We start from the raw sequence: 24,939 nt of genomic DNA, 5'->3' as shown, positions 1-24,939 counted from the left end.
GGGTAAAAGGTTTCTTTTGCTGCAAAGAACTTGGACATTATTCCTTAAATTTGCTTTGTTTGTACCTTATCCCCCTTTGACATAGGCTGGGGTTTTAAAATCATTTTTGCTCTTCCCATAAGTATAGTTATGGATTTTGGCATTTAAAAATGTATTATTTCCTATCTTTCACTGCCCCCTGCTTCAGTATTCCTATTTTTTTTTCCTTAATGTTTATTTTTGAGAGAGAGCAAGCAGGGAGTGGCAAAGAGAGGAGGACAGAGGATCCAAGGTAGGCTCTGTGATGACAGCAGAGAGCCCAATGCAGGGCTTGAACTCAAACTGTGAGATCATGTCCTGAGCTGAAGTCGGACATTTAACCAACTGTGCCAACCCAGTTGCCCCTGTATTCTGATTTTTTTTTTTTTATTTTTGAGAGAGGGAGGGAGAGAGAGAGAGAGAGAGAGACAGAGAGAGACAGAGAGAATGCAGGGGAGGGGCAGAGAGAATCCTAAGCAGGCTCTACATTGCCAGCACAGAGCCCCACCTGGGGCTCATTCCCACTTCATGGGATCATGACCTGAACTGAGATCAAGAGTCGGACAGATGACTGAATGAATGAGCCACCCAGGTGCCCCCCTGTATTATGATTTTTCTAAGGATGTTTCAGGTTATAAAGAATTTTCCATACCTTCACCTTCACATTCTACAGAAAATGCCATTTAATTATTTTTCACCCATTTTCTACTTACTATTTGGTCAGCAGGGGATAATTGCTTCTTTCTACCAACCAACCACTACTGTAACAATAAACTACTTATTATCCTTAAAATCCAACTATCTTGAGGTCCAGAAGGCATACTTAAATTCTTTTACACATCAAGTCTATTACTGATAGGAGCAACTACCCAAATAAATAACTTAAAAAAGATATCTAAAAACTGCATTAGTAAAGAGAATCTGGGAGACTTGCTGTATATGAAAGAGGTAGAAAAAATATATCTTTATTAGCATGTTCAAGGTAGTCAAGATTTTAACAAACATCTTAATCCTCACAACAACCCTGTGAGGTAGGTAAGTCATTGTTTTGTGATAAATTAGTATTGTTCCAAATAAAGTGCAATTCTTAGAAGAATAATCTGCATTAGGAATAATTATGTTAATGAACCACTTATGTATATGCTAATATTTGTGTTGTTGTATATTTTGATTCATGCAATAAGGTGTCCCCACAAAAGTCTGCTGTAAATAAAATCCTATTTAAATACCTGGTGGGGACTATTTAAATAAACTCTAGCGTAGATTTTTTTTGTAAAATAAATTGCTATTTTTTTTTATCTTGCGCAAGATGCAATTTTCACAGTTTGCTCAAAGTGAGGCATTCTCAGCAACATTGCACTCACATTTAGTAATTCTTCTGTAAGCTACTTCAACATGGCACCAAGCCAATGTAAGACTGACTTAATTTGTTGAATTAAATTTGGTATATGGCAGTGAACTGTGTTATCATGTAGAAATCTCCAAATATACTACACTCAATCCCAACCCAAAATCTAAGATAGACTGTTTACTGAAATTAAACACTAAAGTGAATAATAATAAATTTCAAAAAGTATTTTCCCTTGAGAATAATACTTAATTTTTTCCCTTAAAACTGTAATAGGAAGAGAGATCTTAGGGTCTTTGAAAACAAACATAATTTCTGATAATTACAAAATTCTTGTGATTTATATTGCAAATCAAACCCTCATGCTATCAGTTTACTACTTACAAGGAAGCCAGCATTTTGTTACTCCAAAAATGTTAAGCATTTTTTTCTCTGTGCCAATATGACTTACTAGGACAAAAAATATTCCAGACACCGTTTTCTCTTAAATATATATTTAAAGTACATTTCTATTGTTAATCCAACATTAGTAAACATCCAGTTGCCTAATATTTTTTTATAGTTGTCTTATCTTCAGAATAGGTTTTTATTAGAGGATTTCCATTACATTTAGTTATGTTATATAATTTACTTGTAACAGTAACTTTAATTAAATTTGGGAGCTTAGTTGACACTTAAAATTTGCTGGCAGGTATATAATACTTTAGCAAGTGGTTAAAGTAATTTGCCATTATAGAGAAATAATTCAAGCCCAGAAAAATATTCTCACCAAAGTATTTTTAAAAACTATTGCAGGAAAATTAGTCAAATCAACAAGTAAAAAAGACTAAGCCATCTATAAGTTGTACATTCAAATCCATACTAGATCCAACAGTGCACTTTGGATTTTAGTGAGGTAGGGCAAAAAATATAGTCAGATACACTTTGAACTGTTAGATTTATATAAACTGAAATACTGACTTGTAACCAGGTTTTATTTGAATATCCAAAAAGAAAAATTGAGAATTCAAATGATGAAGTATTTTCTTAGATTCAAGGACAGAACTGCAAAAATCCTTTGAGTACATATAAATGAAAAATACAAAGGCTACAAGATACATTTTATTTCAACATAATGTATGCTTGTTATGCTTGTATAAAAATAACCCAGGACATAGAAAAAACAAATATAAACATTTTTGCATAGATTCTGTATATATAATATTTACCTGGGGCTAAACACTGGAAAAATACACCTCTGAAACTAGTATAGTTCAACTATTTCCTTGGATACCAAGTATTTACAAAATAAAAGCCCTTCATCTGGGGGAGCATGGGCAGGAGGGAAAACAATTTAATTTAGCATCAGTCTATATTTATTTCTCTGTTGCTCGAATATAAACCAATGATGACAAGAGGAGAAACTCTGGGGGTTTATTTAACAAAATTAAATTCACATTTCTGAGGCCATCATAGTGCATCCAATGTCCATCAATCTGGAAAGCTGCAGAATAATGATGTTCCTCTTTGTTAAATAATGTGGCACCTTCCAACAAATACCTGCAAATTAAAAGACAAAGTATAGCAAAAAAGATAATACTTTGTTCTTTGATAAATATTCCTTCAATTCTTAAGGAATAAAAATATCGATATTGTTTGCATTCTAGTCCCTAAAAATGATATCCATCTGTAAAAATCATGTGCTATAATTGGTAATTTGAAGTAAAATATTTAAGAATTTAAAAAATTGTACAATTGAGGAATTTTGAAAAACACTTTAACAGATTAACGATAATCTGTATCGTTTGGTTACATAAGAGAACACACACACAAAAAGCCTTTCAAAGGCAAAAAGTTGAGACTGTATGTCCTAATTTGAATGCAGATATTTTCATCTCTGATATTGAAAGTAATATTTTTTGTTTAAATGATGACCTCCTACTATATACTACTTTGACTTGAAATACAAGTAATAGTATTTACTGTTTACTATGTGTCAGGTACTATCCTAAACACTTTACATGTGTTATCTCATTAAATCTTCACAATTATGAACCAGATAGGTACTGTCAGCAGTGTTTTATAGAATAAGAAACTGATGTGTAAGCTGGTTAAGTTCTGGCCCACGGTTACATAGCTTGTAAAAGGTGGGGCTGGGATTTGAACTCAATTCTGTCTATTCCATAGTCCAACCACTGTGCACACTGCCAGTGACTGACTCCTACTAATCTACAGATTAGTAGATTCTAATCTTACTCAGGATACACACAATTAGAGAGAGCTACGGGACACCTGGGTGGTTCAGGTTAAGCGTCTGACTCTTGATTTCAGCTCAGGTCATGACCTCACAGTTTATGAATTCAAGCCCGGCATTGGGCTCTGGCAGCTCATAGCCTGCTTGGGATTCTCTCTGCCCTTCCTCTGCTTTCTCTCTCTCTCTCTAATAATAAATAATAAAGAATAAATATTTATTTATGTAATAAATAAACTTAAAAAAAATACACTAAAAAAAAAAAAAAAAGAGATAGCTATGATTTTTTTCAACAATATTACCTTAAGGGCTCGTCACAATAATGATGGGATAGCAGAAAAATAGAAAATAAATGTATTTTTTATTAGTTTCATAAACCAAATAGGAAAACACCTACTTGTGATCAGATAAATCCAAGTAATATGGTACATATGCTAGATCTTCAGATTTCCAATGCTGCATATTTAAGACAACAAAAGGGGGTGCCCCATGGCAGAAAACTCGCTGGGAAAATTCTCTTAAGCCACCACATCTAAAATTGAAAATAGGCATGAACTTTATTACACTTAAAGCAAAACTGCCTTTTATCACTTCTAGATTGTCTTAATTACTTAATTTCCTAATAAGCATAATTATCTATTTTAGGCATGAGTAATGGTGTGGCTACAATAGTATCTTATATACCTATACCCAGAAGCTTATCAGCTGTGAGATTCTATATACAAGAAGTCATATACTTGCAAAACTCCAGGAAAAGCTAGCTATCTTTTTCCTAAGCTTATAAAAACATGTAGTCTTTTGAACTGATATAAAAGCTTTTATTTTTATGTAGAGATACATTTGCTTTTTCTCTCTCAGCTGGTTTCAAGGAATAATGGCAGAGGTAAATAATATGACTCTTACAGTCATTTTTATATTACATAAAATTCTCTAATTGCATCCTTTTGCCATTAGGATGAAACAAATTCTGTTTTCTTAGCACTATTACATATTAAGCATGTGGATCAGAATATAACATACACAATTATACAGTAAAATCTCGATTAACCGGAATACTCAGAGCACAGTATTTTGGTTCCCAAATGTTACTGACTAAAGTTAATCAGAAAACCATTGTGTTTCAGTGTTTGGTGTTAAAATACATTAGTCTAGTTTCTGGACTTAAGTACAATTAACTGAATGTATTTTATTCTTCCCTTGTGATTAATTAGCTGTAAGATCATCCTTCTAAATATTAACTCTCATTGTACATTTCTGAAGATATAGAAATTGTTAAGCGACTGGGATGAATATGTTCTGCCCCTTTTGAATTTTTTAACTATGTTGAATTTTTTGGTTGCCATTTACCTCTTTGTCCTAAATGAGGAATGCAGAAAAAAGTCCAGTTAATTGAGGGTCCGATTAGCTGGGTTCCGGTTAACCAAGGTTTTATTGTACCTACTCAGCAGTGGGGAAAGAAAAGAAAAGGCATTTGCTTTGTATTCATCAATTAAATGTAGAATAATATTCTATATAGTGATATTTGATAATGACAACACAGCATAAAATAGCAGCGTAAACTACGGTAGGTGTTAAGATTCAAAAAACGTTAGGCTTCCTAAATACTTGTGAGTTGCTATTTCATAAAGTATTAACACCAAAGACCATATCTGTTCAGGTTTCTTTATAAAAAACATAAATACTTTCATCATAAATGTCTCTCATATACTCACCCACTCTCTTCACACAGTTCAATCCTGGAACAGAATAACTCATCCACAGCCAGTCGTATCAAGTTTCCATGAGGAATTTCTTGGGGAGGACTACAACAATTAAAAACGCATGTAAGAACTGCTTTGACATTTTTCATGTAAATACATTATTAGGATAGCAAATTTTACAGGTCAATTCATTATTAGCAAACCAAATATAAAAGTATAACCTCTGTTTTTCACCTTTGTTATAATTATAGGAAATCAGCTGAACTTAATAAACATTAATGCATGAAGCTTTCCAAAAAACATCAAATCCTTCTGTAAACTGATCCTGAAATATGCAGTTGTTACTTTAAAATTTTTTCAAGAGATTTCAGTAGAGCAGATTCTGGTCTTAGGGGAAGAAAGGTAGGACCCAGAATCAGGAAAGCAGCCAGTTACATGACTAAATGCAAGTTATAGCATTGTTGGCTTCAGTTAACCTGATTTGTTAAAAAATTTCTTGCTACATACTTCAGAGATTGTTTTAAATAAAGGCAAAAGCCTTAAAAAGTTACATGGAATATAAACAGTATGACAAAAAATATTTTATTGAGAAGCTTAAAATAATAGTATTAATATAGGATTATAAATCATTATGTTTCAAAACATATATAAACTGATATTAGTTTTTGAAGAAACAAATTTCTAAAATGCTTTTTAGTTTATTATAGAATAACAAAACTTGGGGCGCCTGGGTGGCTCAGTCAGTTAAGCATCTGACTTCAGCTCAGGTTGTGATCACACGGCTCATGAGTTCAAGCCCCATGTTGGGCACGTGCTGACAGCTCAGAGGCTGGAGCCTGCTTCAGATTCTGTGTCTCCCTCTCTCTCTGCCCCTCCCCCTGCTCATTCTCTCTCTCTCTCTCTCTCTCTCAAATAAACATTAAAAAAATTAGAATAACAAAACTTTTTTCCGGGATAGAGATTTCAAAATCAGTGTCATCGTATCAGTAACACAGGAAAACGGACCAAGTGTATTTCAGAACAAGAGAGATATTCGCTGGCAGACTCTAAAAAGAGTATCTTCAGCTTTCCCTAAGTAGCATGATGTGATAATATTAAACTAAATATGTTATAAAGAAATGTGAATCTAGTAAGTTAGGGTATGTACTGTATATTCTCAAAAGGGAACATCTATTAGGCTGCTTTTGTGAACCACAGGGCCAAATACACTTTCTGACAACAATGTGTTTGGGCTTGTTTTTCTGTCCTGTTTTTCTACTGACAGTTATCCCTTTTCCAGCTAATGTGCCCTGGGGGCTTTAATGTTTCCCAACACTCCACTAGGGCTTGCCAGTTTGGCCTTCTTCCCTATCATTTACCAGCCTGGAGGTATGCCTTCTCTCTTGAAGCCAAAAATACTCAGTAGGCTATCAGCACCTCTCCTCGTCAGGGAAAAAGCTCCTCACATTCATGTCCTCTCCAGGTACGAAGATTCTGAGTTTAGGGTTTCAGTCTCTAATTATGTCCTGGCCATGACATGAAGAAATGCTTTTTTTTTTTTAGACAAAGTGTGAGTTGGAGAGAGAAGGGGAGGGAGGGAGGGAGGGAGGGAGGGAGAGAGAGAGAGAGAGAGTGAGAGAGGGAGAAAATCTTAAGCAGGCTACATACTCAGTGAGAAGCCCAACTCAGGACTTCATCACACAAACCTTGGGATCATGACCTGAGCCAAAATCAACAGTCAGAAGCTCTACGGACTGAGCCACCCAGGCGCCTCTGAAATACTTTCAATCTTCTTGTTCACGTAGAAATAGCCTACCCAACAGAAATCCATTCAAGGGGTGACACATTTCAATATAGTGTTAAATATTCTTCAAGAGGTTACATTTATGACCCAAAAAATTAATTATCTACATACTCATATTAGCAATTCAAAGCAAGAGTAAAACATTTTTCATACTAATTCATTACTTTCCCAGTGAAATAATTACTAGCTGGTTTTATAAAGTCAATTCCAAGATATTTGGATTTAATAAATAGTAACACTTGTCATGGGACTTACTATAGTCTTGCATTTGTGTGGTTACCATGTGTAAGTAACTACACAAGGTCTGTACTTTAGAAAGTGCTCTGACTATACTTATTTACTTATAGCAACATTCATTTAAAAACTGTATTATTTTCGCTAAGAGTGACACTTTAAAGCAACTTACTTTATATTAATCGTGCGTTGCTGATCTTCCTGTACTCGAGTTGGGCATCGCCAGTTGGAACAGTAACTCTCTTGTATGGTAGACATGAGATTTTCAAGATTTTTTGTAAAATTATCATGCTCATTACCAAATAAATCAATTATTAATGAAGCTTTATGAACTTCAGATTTGTATTGCTGTTTTTCCATCTTGTCCCAAATCCAAAGTAGCTTCACAGTTGTGAAACTGTAGGTGTCCATTAAGTAAAGGAAACAGTCTACAAACTCTCTACCTAAATGAAGAGAGAGCTCCCTGGGGAAATTTTCATTTTCATTAAGAATGACATATAGTAACATCAAGAATCCATCTATGGTGCAGGTATTTTTCAGTCTTATTTCAACATAAAGTGGCGTACAGGATACTGCTTTGCGGCCAGCTTTGATAGTAAAAACACCTCCCCAAGGAAGAACAGGCCTCCAAAATGAGCGATCTTGGTTATAGTTATTTTTAATTGATGCTTTGATCTCTTCAAACAGTGTCTTCATCCTGCATTTCAAAAGTTTAAAAATAGAACATGTAAATTTGTGACTTTATATGTTAAATTTTTGAGATGTGTTCAAATCAAAACAAACTTCTCTAAACATTCAAATTAGGTGTGCCTGACTGGCTCAGTCAGTACAGCATACCACTCCTGATCTTCCAACTGTAAATTCAACCCTCACGTCGGGTACAGAGATTATTTAAAAATAAAATCTTAAAAAAAATTCAAATGAAATTTGGTTAGAAGGCCTACCAATATAATGAAAAAATTTAAAACAATTCTAGCTGAGCCAGAATTGGCTCAGAATTGCCATATTGGCAATAAGCATGGTCTCTGGAAAGACCATTTGGAAGCACGATCTTTTTTGAGGTATAGGATGAGCACATGATAGACTTTTACACTAATTATACTGCAGATTTTATCTTTGCTATAGGAAGACCCTGAAATAAATAAGTCCTAAATGAAAACAGAGCTTTTGAAGATGCAATCTAAATTTGGGTGGGTGTATTCCTAATGTAAACCTCTTTCTCCTCCCTTCAAAATACAAGCTGTGCTTCATTTCCTTTTTAATATGTATGGTTCCACTTATGAAATTGCTATAATGGAATTCTTAGTTCAGCTACAGAATAATGGCCAATTATCTTTTAGAGACCTCATATGAAAAGTAATCCACAGTACTTAACTGAATCATTGCCACAGCTGATACAAAAATCATTTCTATGCACTTTGGGATTTTCACTTGCAACTTAGGACCATGCTGGATACCCTATAATCCTAACTGCAGAGACCATGCTATGAAGATCTAACTTAGAACTTGGTAAGTAATCTGATTCTCCTCTCCGTACGTTTTGGGAATGAACAGGGACGTCCACCCTATTTAAACTGTTATTTATCCTTCCCCTAACCTTGAGGTTAAACATTTTGTTTTTAAAGTCTTTGCCAGTATTCTATAAACATGTTTGTGTCATAATGTATGTTATATAAAGCAAAGTTTTAAAAAGTTAAAGAATGAGGTCCTAATGAAACTGAATTGAAAATACTGCTTTACTTGGGACAGTAAATATCTAAACTAAAAATATCATAGGGTTTCTCAATGTTACTTTTATGGAAAAGCATATTTCCATGAAAAAGGAAAGCATCTGAAGAATAGGAAGAGACCAATTCATGACTGAGGTCAATGTCTTATTTTGACTTTTCAAGTGCCACACACATACTCCCAAGCACAACATAAATCCAATACTCAATACTGCAGACCTATGTGTTTTATTTGTGTAAGAAATTAAGTTCACATAGCATAGAGTTGTTGAATCACTGTTGTACACCTAAAACCAATGTAACACTATGTCAACTATACTTCAATTAAAAAATGTTTTACACTTAAATTAAATTCAAACCAAATTTACAATACTAGCAGACTAAAAATTCAGTTCTACAATACATTAAATGCAGACACACATGCACGGGCACACAGTATTTTTGGCTTGAGGCAAGATGCTATGGACTACAAAATATTCAACACTATATTTAGTCTTAAGTGTAGAAGTTTACACAGTTGGTAACATGTTGTTGGCTCTAGACAACCGTTTAGGAATAAGAGGGCGTGGTAAATCTGGAGATTTAGGCAAACACAAACTGTTTCTTCTTGATAGGACTAACATGTTTCCCCAGCAGATTAAAAAAATACATATATGGCATTCAAAACTTTAAAAATAAAAGTGACTTCCTTCATGGTTTCATTTATTTCTGTTTAAGTTTTAAGAACTTTGTAGCAAGGTCTAAGCCTGAGTTCTGATTCCCAAATGTTAAATTGTGAAGGAGTCATAAATCTGTTTTTCTTTAAATTATCTTTTAGACATGACCAAATAAGTAATATTTACAGCAATTGTTATACTTAAGAGAATTAAACTACACTTTTACATATATATATATATATGTATGTACGTGTAACGAAATTAACTTCTCTAGCCTTTTTCTGCGGGGAGGGAAAGTGCAGGGTAGAGAGACTTGGAAGAACTAGAGGACGCTTAATCCTTTCAGCATTAACGTGGTGATGTGTTACAAAGTAAATTACAACAAAAATGCGCAGAAAAGGCGGAGAAATGGCTGCAAAGAGCTTTACTTAAAATTGTCTTGATATTTCTCCACATCGTCAAAGACTGTTTCCTTAGGCACCGTATTAGAAGCCCTGGAGGACATATCCTGCTGGCAATATCGTCCTGATTCAACAGGCCCTCCAGTTTAAATAAACCTGGAAAACTCCCCCGACCTCTTTTTCCTTGGCAAAACGACACCTTTCTTTTGGGGTCATTTTCAAGGGTGACAATCTGTACTCCACGCTGATCGTGACGATCAGACCACTCGCCCTAGGCACTGAATGCCGGATTCCCTAAGAGCTCGGCGGTCCTAAGGGTCCCCTGTCGAATCAGCACCCCGAAATAATCTGAAAAACGGCCACGCGCTCCCCCTTGAAGCAGCGCGGGGCTCTGGGCAGGGACCCGCTGGGCGCGCGGTGGGCGCCCGCCTCCGTCCCCCGCGCTCCGGACACGCCTACCCCGCCCCCGGCCCTCCGCGCAGGCGAAGGCCTGGCACCGAGGGCTGGTCCCGCAGGGCTGGCAGGTCCCTGAGCCAGGAGCAGGTGATACGGCTCGGCGCCCCTGCCCACGGCCAGGCAGTGTTCCCCTAAGCGCCTGGGACTGCGGGCACTGGCGGGAGGTCCGGGCCGCGGAAGGCGTTCCCACACCGGCCAGTCTCCGTCCACCAGGAAGCCGACTTCTCGTACCTCCCCGGGGACCGAAAACCGCCGGTGCCGCCGCACCCGTCGTCGCCGCCGCTTGCTCATGGAGAGCCCGTGCTGCCGCCGCCGCCGCCGCCGCCTCATCTACTAGCACCGCCCGCTGTCTGGGCCTCCCCGGCGTGAGTGCTGGGCTCTGGCACGGCCTCCATCGCACCCGCCGCGGAGGGAGCCACAGCAGCTCCAGCGCCCAGGCCGGATCCGACCGGACCCACGGAGCCAGGACCGCAGGACGCGGAGCTTCTTATTACGGAGGAAGATTCGGCCTGACCTCGGCCCCCCTCCCCCCAGTCCCTAGTTCCCAGCCGCCTGACGGCGCTGCTGCGCAGGCGCGAAGACGCCCTCTCCAAACGTGCGTGTGTCGGGTGTGTACACAGCATCCAGATTTGCCCAATGGGAACCAAGATCAGGTGCGGGGGGCGGGACCTTGCAGTGAGGGGAGGTGCTACAGTGTTAGAGAGTGGGTGGGGCAGCCGGAAGTGGGCAGGGTTTGCATGGAGGCGGAGCTTTGTTGGCAAACCTGCCTGGCTTTTCGAGGTTTGTATCATTTTTAGGACATTGATTTTAGTTTGCTTCTGGGTCTTGTCATCTTAAATTCCTAATTCAGAAGGGGAAAGCTTTTATTTTCTCAGAAAATTATAATTATACAAGCTTTTGATGTAAGTATATAGTTAGGAAAAGTTGAATTGGTGTTAATGTTTACTGCCCTTTTTAGTGTCGAGGTAATAATTGGCGGGGTGCTGTAATTTACAATGGAAGCTAATAAAAATTGATAGAAATTAGATAGTTTTAGTCCCACTGTAGAGATGAAAAAAATGAAGTTTGGAAATGATAAATTATCACACATTAAGTGACAGCTGGGAATTGATGCCAGAGCTGCTTAATGCTAGAGTCTGTGGGCTCAACCACTATTCCTGTTCTGTAAGCCCTGGTTCTTGTGTCCTCCCTTAAAAAAATCAAAGCTCATGTGACTTAGCTCCTGGAGAACACAGGCCACCCTGAAAAATTACCTTTACCTGCTATTATAAATGCAAATGCTGTGGAGATATTCCCCAACCAACTGTTTAACAAATAATGATTGGAAAGTGAAACCCAACCTCCAAAACATACAATACAGACAGCTCAAATCCAGTCCAACACATCATTGTCGTCCTCAGTCACAGTTGAGTCTGGTGGAGGTTGAATCCCTTCTAGACTAGTCAAGGGTATGACAGGGACCTTCCTAGTGGGCCTCTCTCAAGGATTCTAGTGATAGAAGAATGGTAAGTAGGAGAGAAACTTGACTTACTCAACATAAAATTACTGCACAGGGTGATGGGAGGAAATGGACATCTCTCAGAACACAGGGGAGGAAAGAGGCTCTTCCCTCAAAGGAAGAATTAATAATTCTGGCACAGTCTGCTCTTTTTAGTTTCCCTGTTTTTATTTCTTGTGGCATTTCATAGATGAAATGAGAGGCTCTGAGAGATTAAATAATTCGTATGCCTGTATTGGTATTTATAGCAAAACATTTACTCTCGATATTATAACTATCCTGTAAGTAGAACATTCTTTAAAAATGTTTGTAAATGTAGATTATATGTTCAATTGGCAATCTCTCACAAGACACGGAATTCATTTTATACTGATTGGGTTATTCTCTTCCTGAAAGCAGAACCCAATAGTGGTGGTTGTCAACGGTTTCTGGAGAATAGCAGAGAGATGGCTCATTAAACTCTGCTGAGCCTTAGCTTCACAAACCTACCTGAGGCCTTTTACTGAGATTTCCATTCTGCTTCCTTCCTGCTCCTTTAAAATCTGACAGCTGAGTTGCAGGGTTTTTTTTTTAAGACAGCTTTATTGAGGTATAATTGACATATAATATGTGGTACATATTTAAAGTATGTAATTTTATGAACTTTGACGTATATACATACCCCATCATCTAGTCGAGTGAGTATATCCATCATCCTCAAGTTTCCTCATGCCTCTTTGGAATTTTTTCTTCGCATTCCTCCCTGCCTCCCACACGTAAGCAACCACTGATCTACTTCATGTCATTGTAGAACTCATTTGCATTTTCTAAAAATTTATGTAAGTAGAATCAGGAAGTTTTTTGTTTTTTTTGGTCTGATCTCTTTTACTCAGTATCATTGTCTAGACATTTGTCCATGTTGTTCTGTGTACCAACAGTTCATTCCTTTTTTATTGCTGAGTGTATTCTATTATATGGATGTAGTGTACCTTATCTGCTCATCTGTTGGTGGGCATTTGGGTTATGTCTAGTTTTGAGCTATTACTAATAAAGCTGCTATGAACATTTGTGTACAAGTCTTTAAGTGGACAGATATTTCCTTTTTTCTTGGGTAAAAATCTACAAGCAGATTTTAATTTTAGCTATACTAATAGGTGTGTAGTGGCATCTTGTGGTTTTAATATGTGTTTTCCTAATGATATTGAACATCTTTTAAAAAATATTTTTAATGTTTATTTTTGAGAGACAGAGAGAGAAAGCAGGGGAGGGGCAGAGAGAGGGGGACAGAGGATCCAAAGTGGGCTCTGTGCTGACAGCAGAGAGCCAGACACAGGGCTCAAAAAAAAAAAAAAAAATTGGGTGGTTACAGTCTTGAGAGTTCTTTATATACTCTGGATACAAGTTCTTTATCAGAAAAATGCTTTGGAAAGATTTTATTGTGGTATGTGCCTTGCCTTTTCATTCTCAACAGAAGAATTTTAAAGAGCAGAAGTTTTAAATTTTAATAAAGTCCAATCTGTTCTTTTATGGATTGTGCTTTTAGTGTCATTTCTAAGAAATATTTACCTACCCTAAGCTCACAAGGACCTTTTACTATGTTTTATTCTAGCAGTTTTACAGTTTAGGCTGTATATTTAAGTCTGTGATGTATTTTGAGTTAAAATTTTTTATGGTTTAAGGCATGGATTCAGGTTCATATTTGTTACATATGGATACCCAGTTGTTCCAGCAATGTATCTTAAAAGGCTATTCTTTTTCCACTATGCTGTCTTTGTGCTTTTGTCAAAAATCAGTTGTTCAATATCATTTTATAAACATTTTATTTCATATATTTTCATTGTCAACTATATGTCAGACAGTGTGCTAGCACTGGAGATATGTATCAGTAAGTGGTCTTTGGTTGCAGAAACTAGAGACCAAATATTGCCAACTTGAATAAAATAGAAATTTATTGGAAGGATGTGAGGAATAATAGAATTAAAGGAAAAGTTGAACAATTAGGTCTCAGCTAACTTGATTGATCAGAAGTCAGGGAGTTCCCCAAAGGACAGTAAGATCCTATTAACAAAAGAAGAGGGAATGGTGCTGGGCAGATATTTGCTATAGTAGTGCTTCCCAACTTTTTTTACGTTCATTCATGATAAATGATCAGAATTGGGCAGTGTACAAGGGTAAACTGGTGGAGATTAGGAGGTGTCTATATTGGACGTGGTGAGAAAAATGCATCACATTTTCTTTATATTATGTAATTGCAGGGAAAGGCAAAAATATTAGGAAGATATAAAACTTTGAATTTATATAAAACTTCTCAATGAAACCTATTTAAAAATCTGATGAGGAACTTGAGCTTGTATCCATGATAAGATTTTTATTTCAAACCTTTATTCAAACTTTATAATAATAATAAGGAAAAGTGTATATTTCATAACTGTGTAGCTTGATGAATTTTTACAAGGTGAGCACACCTGTTGTGTATTCCAGTTACATATATTTGCATAACAAATTACTGCTAAACTTAGTGGCTTAAAATAGCAATATTTATTTTGCCTATGAATTTGTAATTTGGGCAAGGCTTGGTAGGTTAACTTGAAGACTGGGGACTGGAATCATCTGAAGACTCCTTTACTTACATGTTTAGCTGTTGTTGCTACCTGTTAGCTGTGACCTTAGGTATGTCTGTGACCAGAGCACCTTCAAAGAGCCTTTCCATGCAATTCTTTGATGTTTTCATAGCATGGTGGCTGGGTAGCAAGGGTGAGCATCCCAAGAAAAGGGCCAGGTGGAAGCTCTAGTGCCTTTTCTAACACAGCATTAGAAATCATGCAATGTCAGTTCCCGTGTATTCTGTTTGCTGGAGGTGAGTCACTAAGACCAGCCCATATAAAAGAGGAGGAAATTGTACTTCACCTTCTAATGGTAGGAGTGTCAAAGTGTCAGTGGATATGTTTTTAAACTACCACACTTACCTGACCAGGTCCCTGATCAAGAAGCAGAACAATACAGTGCTCTAACCTTGCCTTCCTATCATTACCTGCTGCCTGCCTAAAAGGTAACCACTATCCTGATTTCTAACACCATAGCTTCGTGTTGCCTGTTTTTGTAATTTATGTAAATGGAACCATACAATATGTATTCTTTTGCATCTAGCTTATTTCAACATTGTGAGATTCATTCATGTTGTTCCATGTTAGATTGTTATTGTTGTTTAGTATTCTATTTTGTCAATAGCACATAATTTATTTATCCAATTTATTGTCAATACATGTTTGGGTAGTTTCCAGTTTTGGCTAATCTAAGAAGTTCTGATTTGAAATTCTAGTACATGTCTTTTGGTGCTTATATATGTAACATACACATACATTTCTGTTGGAAATACATGTAGGAGTGAAATTATAGGGAATGCATATGTTCAACTTTAATAGACACTGTTAAACAGTTTTCTAAACTCTGCCACCTGCAGTGAGTAATCATGATCATGATTTATTAATATAGGGCTTATGCTTGAAATGACTATACACAATCCCCTTTCAAGACCTATTAATAATGATATTCTCAGATTCTTGATAGTTACTGTTGACAGAAGAAGGCTGGGTTCAGCTGGCTCTGCTGAGCAGTATTGTGGCTTCTCCAGCATGTTGTCTTCTCACTTGATGGCTTAGGGATGTAAGAGCAAGTGTTTCGGTGAACAAGGCAGACCCTATGTGGCCTTTTATGACCTAACATCAGAAGTCTACCCAGTCTTTGTACACATAAGTAGGTGATGACAAATGGCAGAAGATAATTTATTGTTTTTAATTTATTGAACATCTTTTATTTGTCATCAGTCAGAATTCAGATAATTTGGTATTTTAAAATTATACTCTACTTGTTCTTTCACTGACAAGTATAAGGTTGAAATTCGTTATGATAATGACAGTGGATTTACAATCTATTCACATTTTTCATATCAATTACCTCAAAATAATAATAATGTTTCCCCTTAAACATACACATCTCATCTTAATAAGTATTACCTAGGATTCTAATTATTAGTAGTAAACTATATTTATTTTTATTTTTGTTTATTTTTTAAATTTACATCCAAGTTAGTTAGCATATAGTGCAACAATGATATCAAGAGTAGATTCCTTAATGCCCCTTACCCATTTAGCCCTTCCCCCCCCACAACCCCTCCAGTAACCCTCTGTTTGTTCTCCATATTTAAGAGTCTCTTATGTATTGTCCTCCTCCCTGTTTTTATATTATTTTTGTTTCCCTTCCCTTGTGTTCTTCTGTTCTGTGTCTTAAAGTCCTCATGTGAGTGAAGTCATAAGATTTTTGTCTTTCTCTGACTTACTAATTTTGCTTAGCATAGTACCCTCTAGTTCCATCCATGTAGTTGCAAATGTCAAGATTTCATTCTTTTTGATTGCTGAGTAATACTCCATTGTATATATACACCACATCTTCTTTATCCATTCATCCATCGATGGACATTTGGGCTCTTTCCATACTTTGGCTATTGTTGATAGTGCTGCTATAAATATTGGGCTGCATGTGCCCCTTCGAAACAGCATACCTATATCCCTTGGATACATACCTAATAGTACAACTGCTGGGTCATAGGGTAGTTCTATTTTTAGTTTTTTGAGGAACCTCCATACTGTGTTCCAGAGGGACTGCACCAGTTTGCATTCCCACTAGCAATACAAAAGAGATCCTCTTTCTCCACATCCTTGCCAAAATCTCTTGTTGCCTGAGTTGTTAATTTTAGCCATTTTGACAGGTGTGAGGTGGTATCTCATTGTGGTTTTGATTTGTATTTCCCTGATGATGAGTGATGTTGACATTTTTTCATGTGTTGGTTGGCCATCTGGATGTCTTCTTTGGAGAAGTGTCTATTCATGTTTTTTGCCCATTTCTTCACTGGATTGTTTGTTTTTTGGGGGTGTTGAGTTTGATAAGTTCTTTGTAGATTTTGGATACTAACCCTTTTTCTGATATGTTGTTTGCAAATATCTGTTCCCATTTCATCAGTTGCCTTTTAGTTTTGATGATTGTTTGCTTTGCTGTGCAGAAGCTTTTTATTTTGATGAGGTCCCAATAGTTCATTTTTGCTTTTGTTTCCCCTGTCTCTGGAGATGTGTTGAGTAAGAAGTTGCTGTGGGCAAGGTCACAGAGGTTTTTGCCTGCTTTCTCCTCGAGGATTTTGATGGCTTCCTGTCTTACATTTAGGTCTTTCATCCATTTTGAGTTTATTTTTGTGTATGGTATAAGAAAGTGGCCCAGATTCATTTTTCTGCATGTTGCTCTCCAGTTTTCCCAGCACCACTTGCTGAAGAGACTGTCTTTATTCCATTGGATATTCTTTCCTGCTTTGTCAAAGATTAGTTGGCCATACGTTTGTGGGTCCATTTCTGGGTTTTCTTTTCTGTTCCATTGATCTGAGTGTCTGTTTTTGTGCCAGTACCATACTATCATGATGATTACAGCTTTGTAACACAGCCTGAAGTCTGGGATTGTGATGCCTCCTGCTTCGGTTTTCTTTTTCAAGATTTCTTTGGCTATTCAGAGTCTTTTCTGGTTCCATACAGATTTTAGGATTGTTTGTTTTAGCTCTGTGAAGAATGCTGGTGTTATTTTGATAGGTATTGCATTGAATTTGTAGATTGCTTTGGGTAGTATTGACATTTTAACAATACTTGTTCTTCCTATCCAGGAGCATGGAATATTTTTACATTTTTCTTGTGTCTTCTTCAATTTCTTTTATAAGTTTTCTATAGTTTCCAGTGTATAGATTTTTCACCTCTTTGGTTAGATTTATTCCTAGGTATTTTATGGTTTTTGGTGCAATTGTAAATGGGATCAATTCCTTGATTTCTCTTTCTGTTGCTTCATTGTTGGTATATAGGAATGCAGCCAATTTCTGTGCATTGATTTTATATCTTGCAACTTTGCTGAATTCATGAATCAGTTCTATCAGTTTTTTGGTGGAATCTTTTGGGTTTTCTATATAGAGTATCATGTCATCTGCGAAGAGTGAAAGTTTGACCTCCTCCTGGTCAATTTGGATGCCTTTTATTTCTTTGTATTGTCTGATTTCTGAGACTAAGACTTCCAATACTATGTTGAATAACAGTGGCTAGAATGGACATCCTGTCTTGTTCCTCACCTTAGGGAGAAAGCTTTCAGTTTTTCTTCATTGAGGATGATATTAGCGTTGGGTCTTTCATATATGGCTTTTATGATCTTGCAGTATGATCCTTCAATCCCTACTTTCTTGAGGGTTTTTATCAAGAAAGGATGCAGTATTTTTGTCAAATGCTTTCTTTGCATCTATTGAGAGGATCATGTGGTTCTTGTCCTTTCTTTTATTGATGTGATGAATCACATTAATTGTTTTGCAGATAGTAAACCAGCCCTGCATCCCAGGTATAAATCCCACTTGGTCGTGGTGAATAATTTTTTTAATGTATTGTTGGATGTGTTTGGCTAATAGATTGTTGAGGATTTTTACATCCATCTTCATCAGGGAAATTGGTCCATAGTTCTCCTTTTTAGTGGGGTCTTTGTCTGGTTTTGGAATCAAGGTAATGCTGGCTTCATAGAAAGAGTTTGGAAGTTTTTCTTCCATTTCTATTTTTTGGAATAACTTCAAGAGAATAGGTGTTAACTCTTCTTTAAATGTTTGGTAGAATTCCCCTGGAAATCTATCTGGCCCTGGTCACTTGTTTTTTGGGAGTAGTAAACTACTATTTATTTACTTTTAATTAAAAAAAAACCTTATTTTTGAGAGAGAGACAGAGCACGAGTGGGGGAGGGAGACACAGAATCCGAAACAGGCTCCAGGCTCTGAGCTGTCAGCACAGAGCCTGATGTGGGACTCGAACTCATGGTCTATGAGATCATGACCTGAGCCAAAGTCAGACTCTCTTAACCGACTGAGCCTCCCAGGCGCACTGGTAGTAAATTATTTTTAATATCGCTTTTCCAAAAGTTGAATTTTTGCTTTGAATCTATGAACTTAGTTGGTGGGTATTAAAATAGGTCCAGAAGGATAATGAAATTAGTACCCTGGGAGAGTAAGAGTGCCTGAAAAGGCAAGAGAGAGGATGACTTTGATATTTGAACTTGAAGACAGAGAGCCTATCTGGAGAGGTCATCTTACAGACAGAGCTGGCCCATGGTGACCCCTCAAGGAGAGACCTGGGGAAGTAAACACCTACATATTGTTTCTTTCCTCCCTGTGATATTGTGACATGCTGCAATACTTTTACTATTATATTCTTTATGAGTGGCACCTTTCTATCTCCCTTGTTTCATTGGTTAACAGTATTGATAATTTCTGTTAATAAAATGAACTTCTGTTAATAAAATGAATAAAATGAATTTCTGTTAATAAAATTTCTGTTAATAAAATTTCTGGTTAATAAAATGAGGTAATTCTGTAATTGCATAGGTCAGATCCATTTACTTCTGTCTTTTGTTTTGTGCTTGTTGTATATTTTTACTGCATGTATATGTTTACATGGGAACTTAGGAAATAATAAAAAAATTCCTTTTTATTTACCTACATGTTTGCCATTTCTGATGCTCTTCATTCTTTTCTATAGATCTAAGTTTCTATCTGGTATCATTTCACTGCAGCCAGCAGAACTTCCTTGAATATTTTCTGTAGTGCATATCTGCTATGTTTGTTTTTAAAAATGAATGCACGTTCTTTGACATTTTTTTCAACGAAGATAATGAATCTTTATTCCCTCCTATTGAATCTGGTTAGGCTAGTGATTTCTTTGACCTACACAGAACAGCAGTAATGAAACACTATGACCTCTGAGGCTAGGTCATAAAAGACTGTGAAGTTTCTGCTTTGTTCACTTGAACACTTGCTCTTAGAGCCTTGAGCCACCATGACAGAAGATCATCATGCTGAAGAGGCCACATTCTGGTCAACAGAGCCAGCTGAGCCCAGCGGTCTAGTCATCCCTGCCATGGTGCCAGATATGTGAATGAAACAAACTGCCTTGAACCCTGTAAACTTCTCATTAACCAGGTGAATACCCCCAAGTGACTTCCCTTGATGCCACAAGGAATATAAAGACCACCTAGCTGAAACTTGCCCAAATTCCTGATTCTCTTAATCACCATATATAATAAAATCATTTTTTTAAGCAACTATTTTTTGGAGTAGTTGTATAGTATTAGATAAGTGGAATAGAATTTGGAGTGCTGTTGTAGCAAAAACCTAAAGCGTGGCACTGGCTTTGGCACAAGACATGAAGCAGAAGTTGACAGGGGTTTGAGAAGACTGTTAGTGGGATACTGACAGGCATGGAGGAGGATGTCAGTGAGAGTTTAAAGCAGAGTAAGGAAAATATTGTTGAAAGCTAGAGAAAAGGAGGATCTTGTTCTGTCATGGTAGATGGTTTAGCAACTGTCATAACATGGATAATCATAAAACATATTTAATGAACCAATGTATTTGGCTTAGGAGATTTCCAGGCAGAATTCTGAAAGTATATACTGTATTTTATTTATTTGTTTTTAAATTATGTATCATAAGGTATGGATAGACAAAGCTGTACTAAATAAGGAATTATTTGGCTCTCAACAATTTAGAGAAACTATGTAGGAATGAGGTCTGAAAATGAAACTATTTCTTATCCTTAGTTTCTCTCAGCAGAAGATACTCAAAGGAAGATAGAGCCATAGAACAAAGATTAAATTCAAGGCCCTGTTAGAAAATCATGGACTCCAGGTAAAGATGAAGGACTGTATAGCCTTTTGTTATGAGTTCAGAAAGAGATAAAGCCTTGTAAAAAGAATTTTGAGCTATTTCTTAAGGGGTTGTAGTCAGACTCTCTCTCCTAAACAATAAGGCTTCTAAGAATCTTAAAGGTATTATACCACAGTAGCCTCATAAGGAGCTCAAGGTAAAAAATGGCTTATCTAGAAGATGTCTGTAGATGTGGGTTTTTAATCTTATGGAGTAGATTGTAAATTGATACTCAAAAAATCCACAAAGTTTTTGTAGTAATAATATCAGCTTATACAGGAAGAAAAACCACAGAGAACCTGTACAAAATGGAGACTTTTGGACCCTTAAACTTCTGTGGACAGGAAGCAGGCTGCATAGACTACTCAGCTACAGAAATGGGTTAGTTCTATGGAAAAGAAAGAATGACTTAGAGGGAAAAACTAAGATCTCAGGGGTAAGAAGCAAAAATCATGGAAAAATCATTCCCCGGAAGCAGGATAAAGCCCTAATCATGAGCTGGTAACATATGCCCAGTTGGATTTTATAATTTCAATGGATTGGTGACTTTCTATTTTCTTCCTTTATTAAATGGGTATTTATTTATTACAGTTGTTCTGTGTCTGTCACACCACTGTATTTTGGGTATGTGTGGGGCAGATAACACGTCTCTTTAGTTTGCAGGTTTCCAGATCAAGAACTGATCTCAGGAAACCGCATGGAGCCTCATCCATGCCTGGACTTGATTTAGATGATAAGATCCTGGACTTCCAACTTGAGCTTGATGCATAATGGAATGAGACTTTAAAGCAGTCTGGAGAAGGGGAAAATATATATTTCATGAGGGAGAAATATAAACATTGTTGGCCAGAGGGTAGAGTGTGGCAATTTAAAATCATTTCCACAAATTCTTTGGCATTCTTCCTGTCTAATGGTCTGTGTTCTTTCCCTTTGAAACGCATAAGCTTATGATTGCTTCAACTAATAGAGTATCACAGAAGTAATGCTTTGTGACTTCTGGGTTTAGGTCGTAAAAGGCCATGTAGATTCTGTCTCATTTGCTAGAACTCTTGCTCTTACAGCCAGTAGGTAAGAAGTCTGTACTCTGAGGCCCCATGTTGGTGAGGCTGCATGTAGGCTCTTTGGTCTACAGTCCCTGCCAAGACTGGCCTCTAGCCATCTCTGCCAATGTGCTAGATATGTACCATGCATATAGAGCCAGATATGTAAATGAATATATTGAATGAACCTGACTGATACCACAAGGAAAAGGTTCACCCAACCATGTCCTGCACAAATCTCCAACTCACAATATTGTACAATATAGTAAAATGCTTGCTGTTGCAAGCCACCAAGTTTCAGGATAGCTTGCTACCAAGTAATATACAACTGGAAAGTGTGTTGATGACAAATTTTCTCTGCTTTTGCATTTCTGAAAATATCTTTATTTTTGATCATTATTTTTCTAGATATAGAATTTTAGATAGTCTTTTTCTCTCAGTACTAAAATATTATTCATTTAATTGTTTTCTGACTTGTAGTTTTTCTCTTGAGAAGCAAGTGGTAATTCCTACTAACCTTGAATATAATGTGTCTTTTTTTTTTTGGATACTGAAAATCCCTGAAGATTTTCTCATTATCTGGTTTTCAGAAATCTGATTACATGCTTTCCCCCCCTTGTCCTACTTTGCTACATTGATGTTGGATCTACCAGTTAATGTTTTTCATAAAATTTGGAAAAACAAAACTCCCATTATCTTGAAAAAATTTATTTTTCTGTGCCAATGTCTCTTTCCTCCCCAATTACACATGTTAGCCATTTATGTTATCTCATAGACTATTGAGTCTCTGTTCAGTTTTTTCAACTGTATTTCCTCTCTGTATTTTCTTAAGATCATTTCTATTCCATGTCTTCATGTTTACTTGTCTTCTCTTCAGCAGAGTCTAATCTGCTATCAGGTCCATTCCATAAAATTTTCATTTTACTTACTGTACTCTTCTAGTTGTAGAATATCTTTTGGTTTCCTTTTAACACTTTTCTATTTTGAGATGTCCTATTTTCCCTTAATTATGCAAATGTTTTCCTTAAATCTTTGACCATGTTTATAATAACTGTTATAAAATCCTTGTCTGCTTATTTTATCATCTCAGTCATTTCTTTGTCAGTTTCTGTTGATTGATTTTTTATTTGGGTTGGTTTATACTTTCCTGATTTTCTTCATGCCTAGTAATTTTTAATGCATACTCTACATAATGGATGCTATGTTGTTGTGAGTCTAGATTTTGTTGTTTCTATTAGAGTGTTTTCTTCTGGCAGGCAGTTAATTTACTTACATATCAGTCTGATTCTTTTGAAGCTTTGTTTTTAAGCTCAATTTTGAGATAATTCTACACTCACATGTGTTTATAGAAAATATTACAGAGAGATCCTGTGTACCCTTTACCTGGTTTCCCCCAAGAGAAACATCTTATATGACTATAGTACAATATTATAACCAGGAAATTTACACTGGTACAAATCAGTGACTTTATTTAGATTTAACTAGTTATAAATACTCTCATTTGTGTGTTTGTGTGTGTGTGTGTGTGTGTGTGTGTGCATTTAGTTCCATATGATTTTATCACGTGTGCAGATTTGTGTGACCACCAACACAATCAAGATACACAGCTGTTCCATCCCAAGAATCTCTTCTGATACTTTTTTATAGTGAAAAACAGTGGGGTTTTCACTTAGACTATTCCTCAATATTTATCTAAGTTGTTGTATGTCTCAATATTTCATTCTTTTTTATTGCCAAGTAGTGTTCCATGATGTAAATATACCACAGTTTTGGATGGAACTAAAGTGTATTATGCTAAGTGAAATAAGTCAGAGAAAGATAAACATCATGTGATTTCACTCATGTGGAATTTAAGAAACAAAACAGATGAACATATGGAAAGGGAAGGAAAAATAAGATAAAAACAGAGAGGGAGGCAAACCATAAGAGACTCTTAAATACAGAGAACAAACTGAGGATTGATGGAAGGGTGTTGGGTGGAGGGATGGGCTAAATGGTTGATGGGCATTAAGAAGGGCACTTGCTGGGATGAGTGCTGGGTGCTATATGTAAGTGATGAATCATTAAATTCTACTCCTGAAACCATTACTACACTATATGATAACTAGCTTGGATTTGAATTAAAAATATATATATATATATATATATATAAAATTTGTTTAACTATTCATCCTTTGTAGGACATATGAGTTATTTCCAGATTTTGGTAATTATGGATAAAGCTGCTATGACCTTTTTTGTACAGGTTTTTATGTGTATGCCTAAGTGTGCAACTGCTGGGTCACATGATGACTGCATGTATAATTTTGTAAAACACTGGTATATTTTCCAGAGTTATTGCCATTTTACAATCTCACAGACAATGTATGTGTGATCCAGTTTCTCCACATTCTCACCAGCATTTGATGTTATCATTATTTTTTATTTTAGCCATTCTGATAGATGTATAGTACCATATCATTGTGTTGTTTTTTTTTTTTTGCATTTCTCTAATGGCAAATGATATTGAACATCTTTTCATGTGCTTATTTGCCATCTGTATACTCTTTTTGTAAAATCTATTCATGTCTGTTCCAATTTTCTTTTCTTTTTAAATAAACTTTTAAAATATTTATTTATTTTGAGAGAGAGGGAGCAGGGGAGGGGAAGAGAGAGAGGAGACAGAGAATCTGAAGCAGACTCCATGCTGTCAGCACAAAGCCTGACTCAGGGCTTGAACCCACCACAAGATCATGACCTGAGCTGAAGTTGGATGCTCAACTGACTGAACCACCCAGGCACCCCATCTGTTCCAATTTTCTTAAAAAAATTTTTTTAAATCTTTATTTATTTTAGAGAGAGAGAGTGTGAGCGGGGGAGGAGCAGATAGAGAGGGAGACGCAGAATCTGAAGCAGGCTCCAGGCCCTGAGCTGTCAGCACAGAGCCCGATGCGGGGCTCAAACTCACAAACCATGAGATCATGACCTGAGCAGAAGTCAGATGCTCAATGGACTGAGCCACCTGGGTGCCCCAATCTTCCAATTTTTAATCAGATTATTTGGTTACTGTTTTTGAGAGTTCTTGGTGTATATAGGTATAAATTATTGGTGGATTTGTGGTTTGAAAGTATTTTC

General features: G+C 36.6%; 2 protein-coding genes across 3 annotated transcripts in view; one reads left to right on the top strand and one right to left on the bottom strand.

Annotated features, from left to right (window-relative positions):
- Positions 1–952: 952 nt before the first annotated feature.
- Positions 953–10,903, bottom strand: CUNH14orf28 (chromosome unknown C14orf28 homolog). 2 transcript variants are annotated; one of them, XM_019451937.2, is made up of 5 exons: positions 10,785–10,903; positions 7,486–8,010; positions 5,309–5,398; positions 3,994–4,128; positions 953–2,905 (listed from the first exon to the last, which is right to left on the bottom strand). In XM_019451937.2, the coding sequence occupies exons 2-5, from the start codon at positions 8,007–8,009 to the stop codon at positions 2,722–2,724; spliced, it is 933 nt and encodes a 310-aa protein (XP_019307482.1). In that variant the 5' UTR covers position 8,010; positions 10,785–10,903; the 3' UTR covers positions 953–2,721. The 2 variants fall into 2 exon arrangements, with proteins under 2 accessions (XP_019307482.1, XP_019307484.1); XM_019451939.2 differs by lacking the exon at positions 3,994–4,128.
- The window catches only part of LOC128772833 (translation initiation factor IF-2-like), a 403,616-nt gene continuing 387,311 nt past the window's right edge, over positions 8,635–24,939 (top strand). Inside the window, exons 1-2 of the mRNA XM_053888731.1 lie at positions 8,635–8,669; positions 10,477–11,161. Coding sequence (XP_053744706.1) covers positions 8,635–8,669; positions 10,477–11,161 — 720 coding nt within the window. The remainder of the gene's footprint in view (positions 8,670–10,476; positions 11,162–24,939) is intronic.

The sequence above is a fragment of the Panthera pardus genome, unplaced genomic scaffold (assembly GCF_024362965.1).
Source record: "Panthera pardus isolate Hobbes unplaced genomic scaffold, ASM2436296v1 HiC_scaffold_24, whole genome shotgun sequence".
NCBI lineage: Eukaryota > Metazoa > Chordata > Mammalia > Carnivora > Felidae > Panthera > Panthera pardus.
Note: the sequence above shows the minus strand (reverse complement) of the source record. Positions and strands in the feature narration are given on the sequence as shown.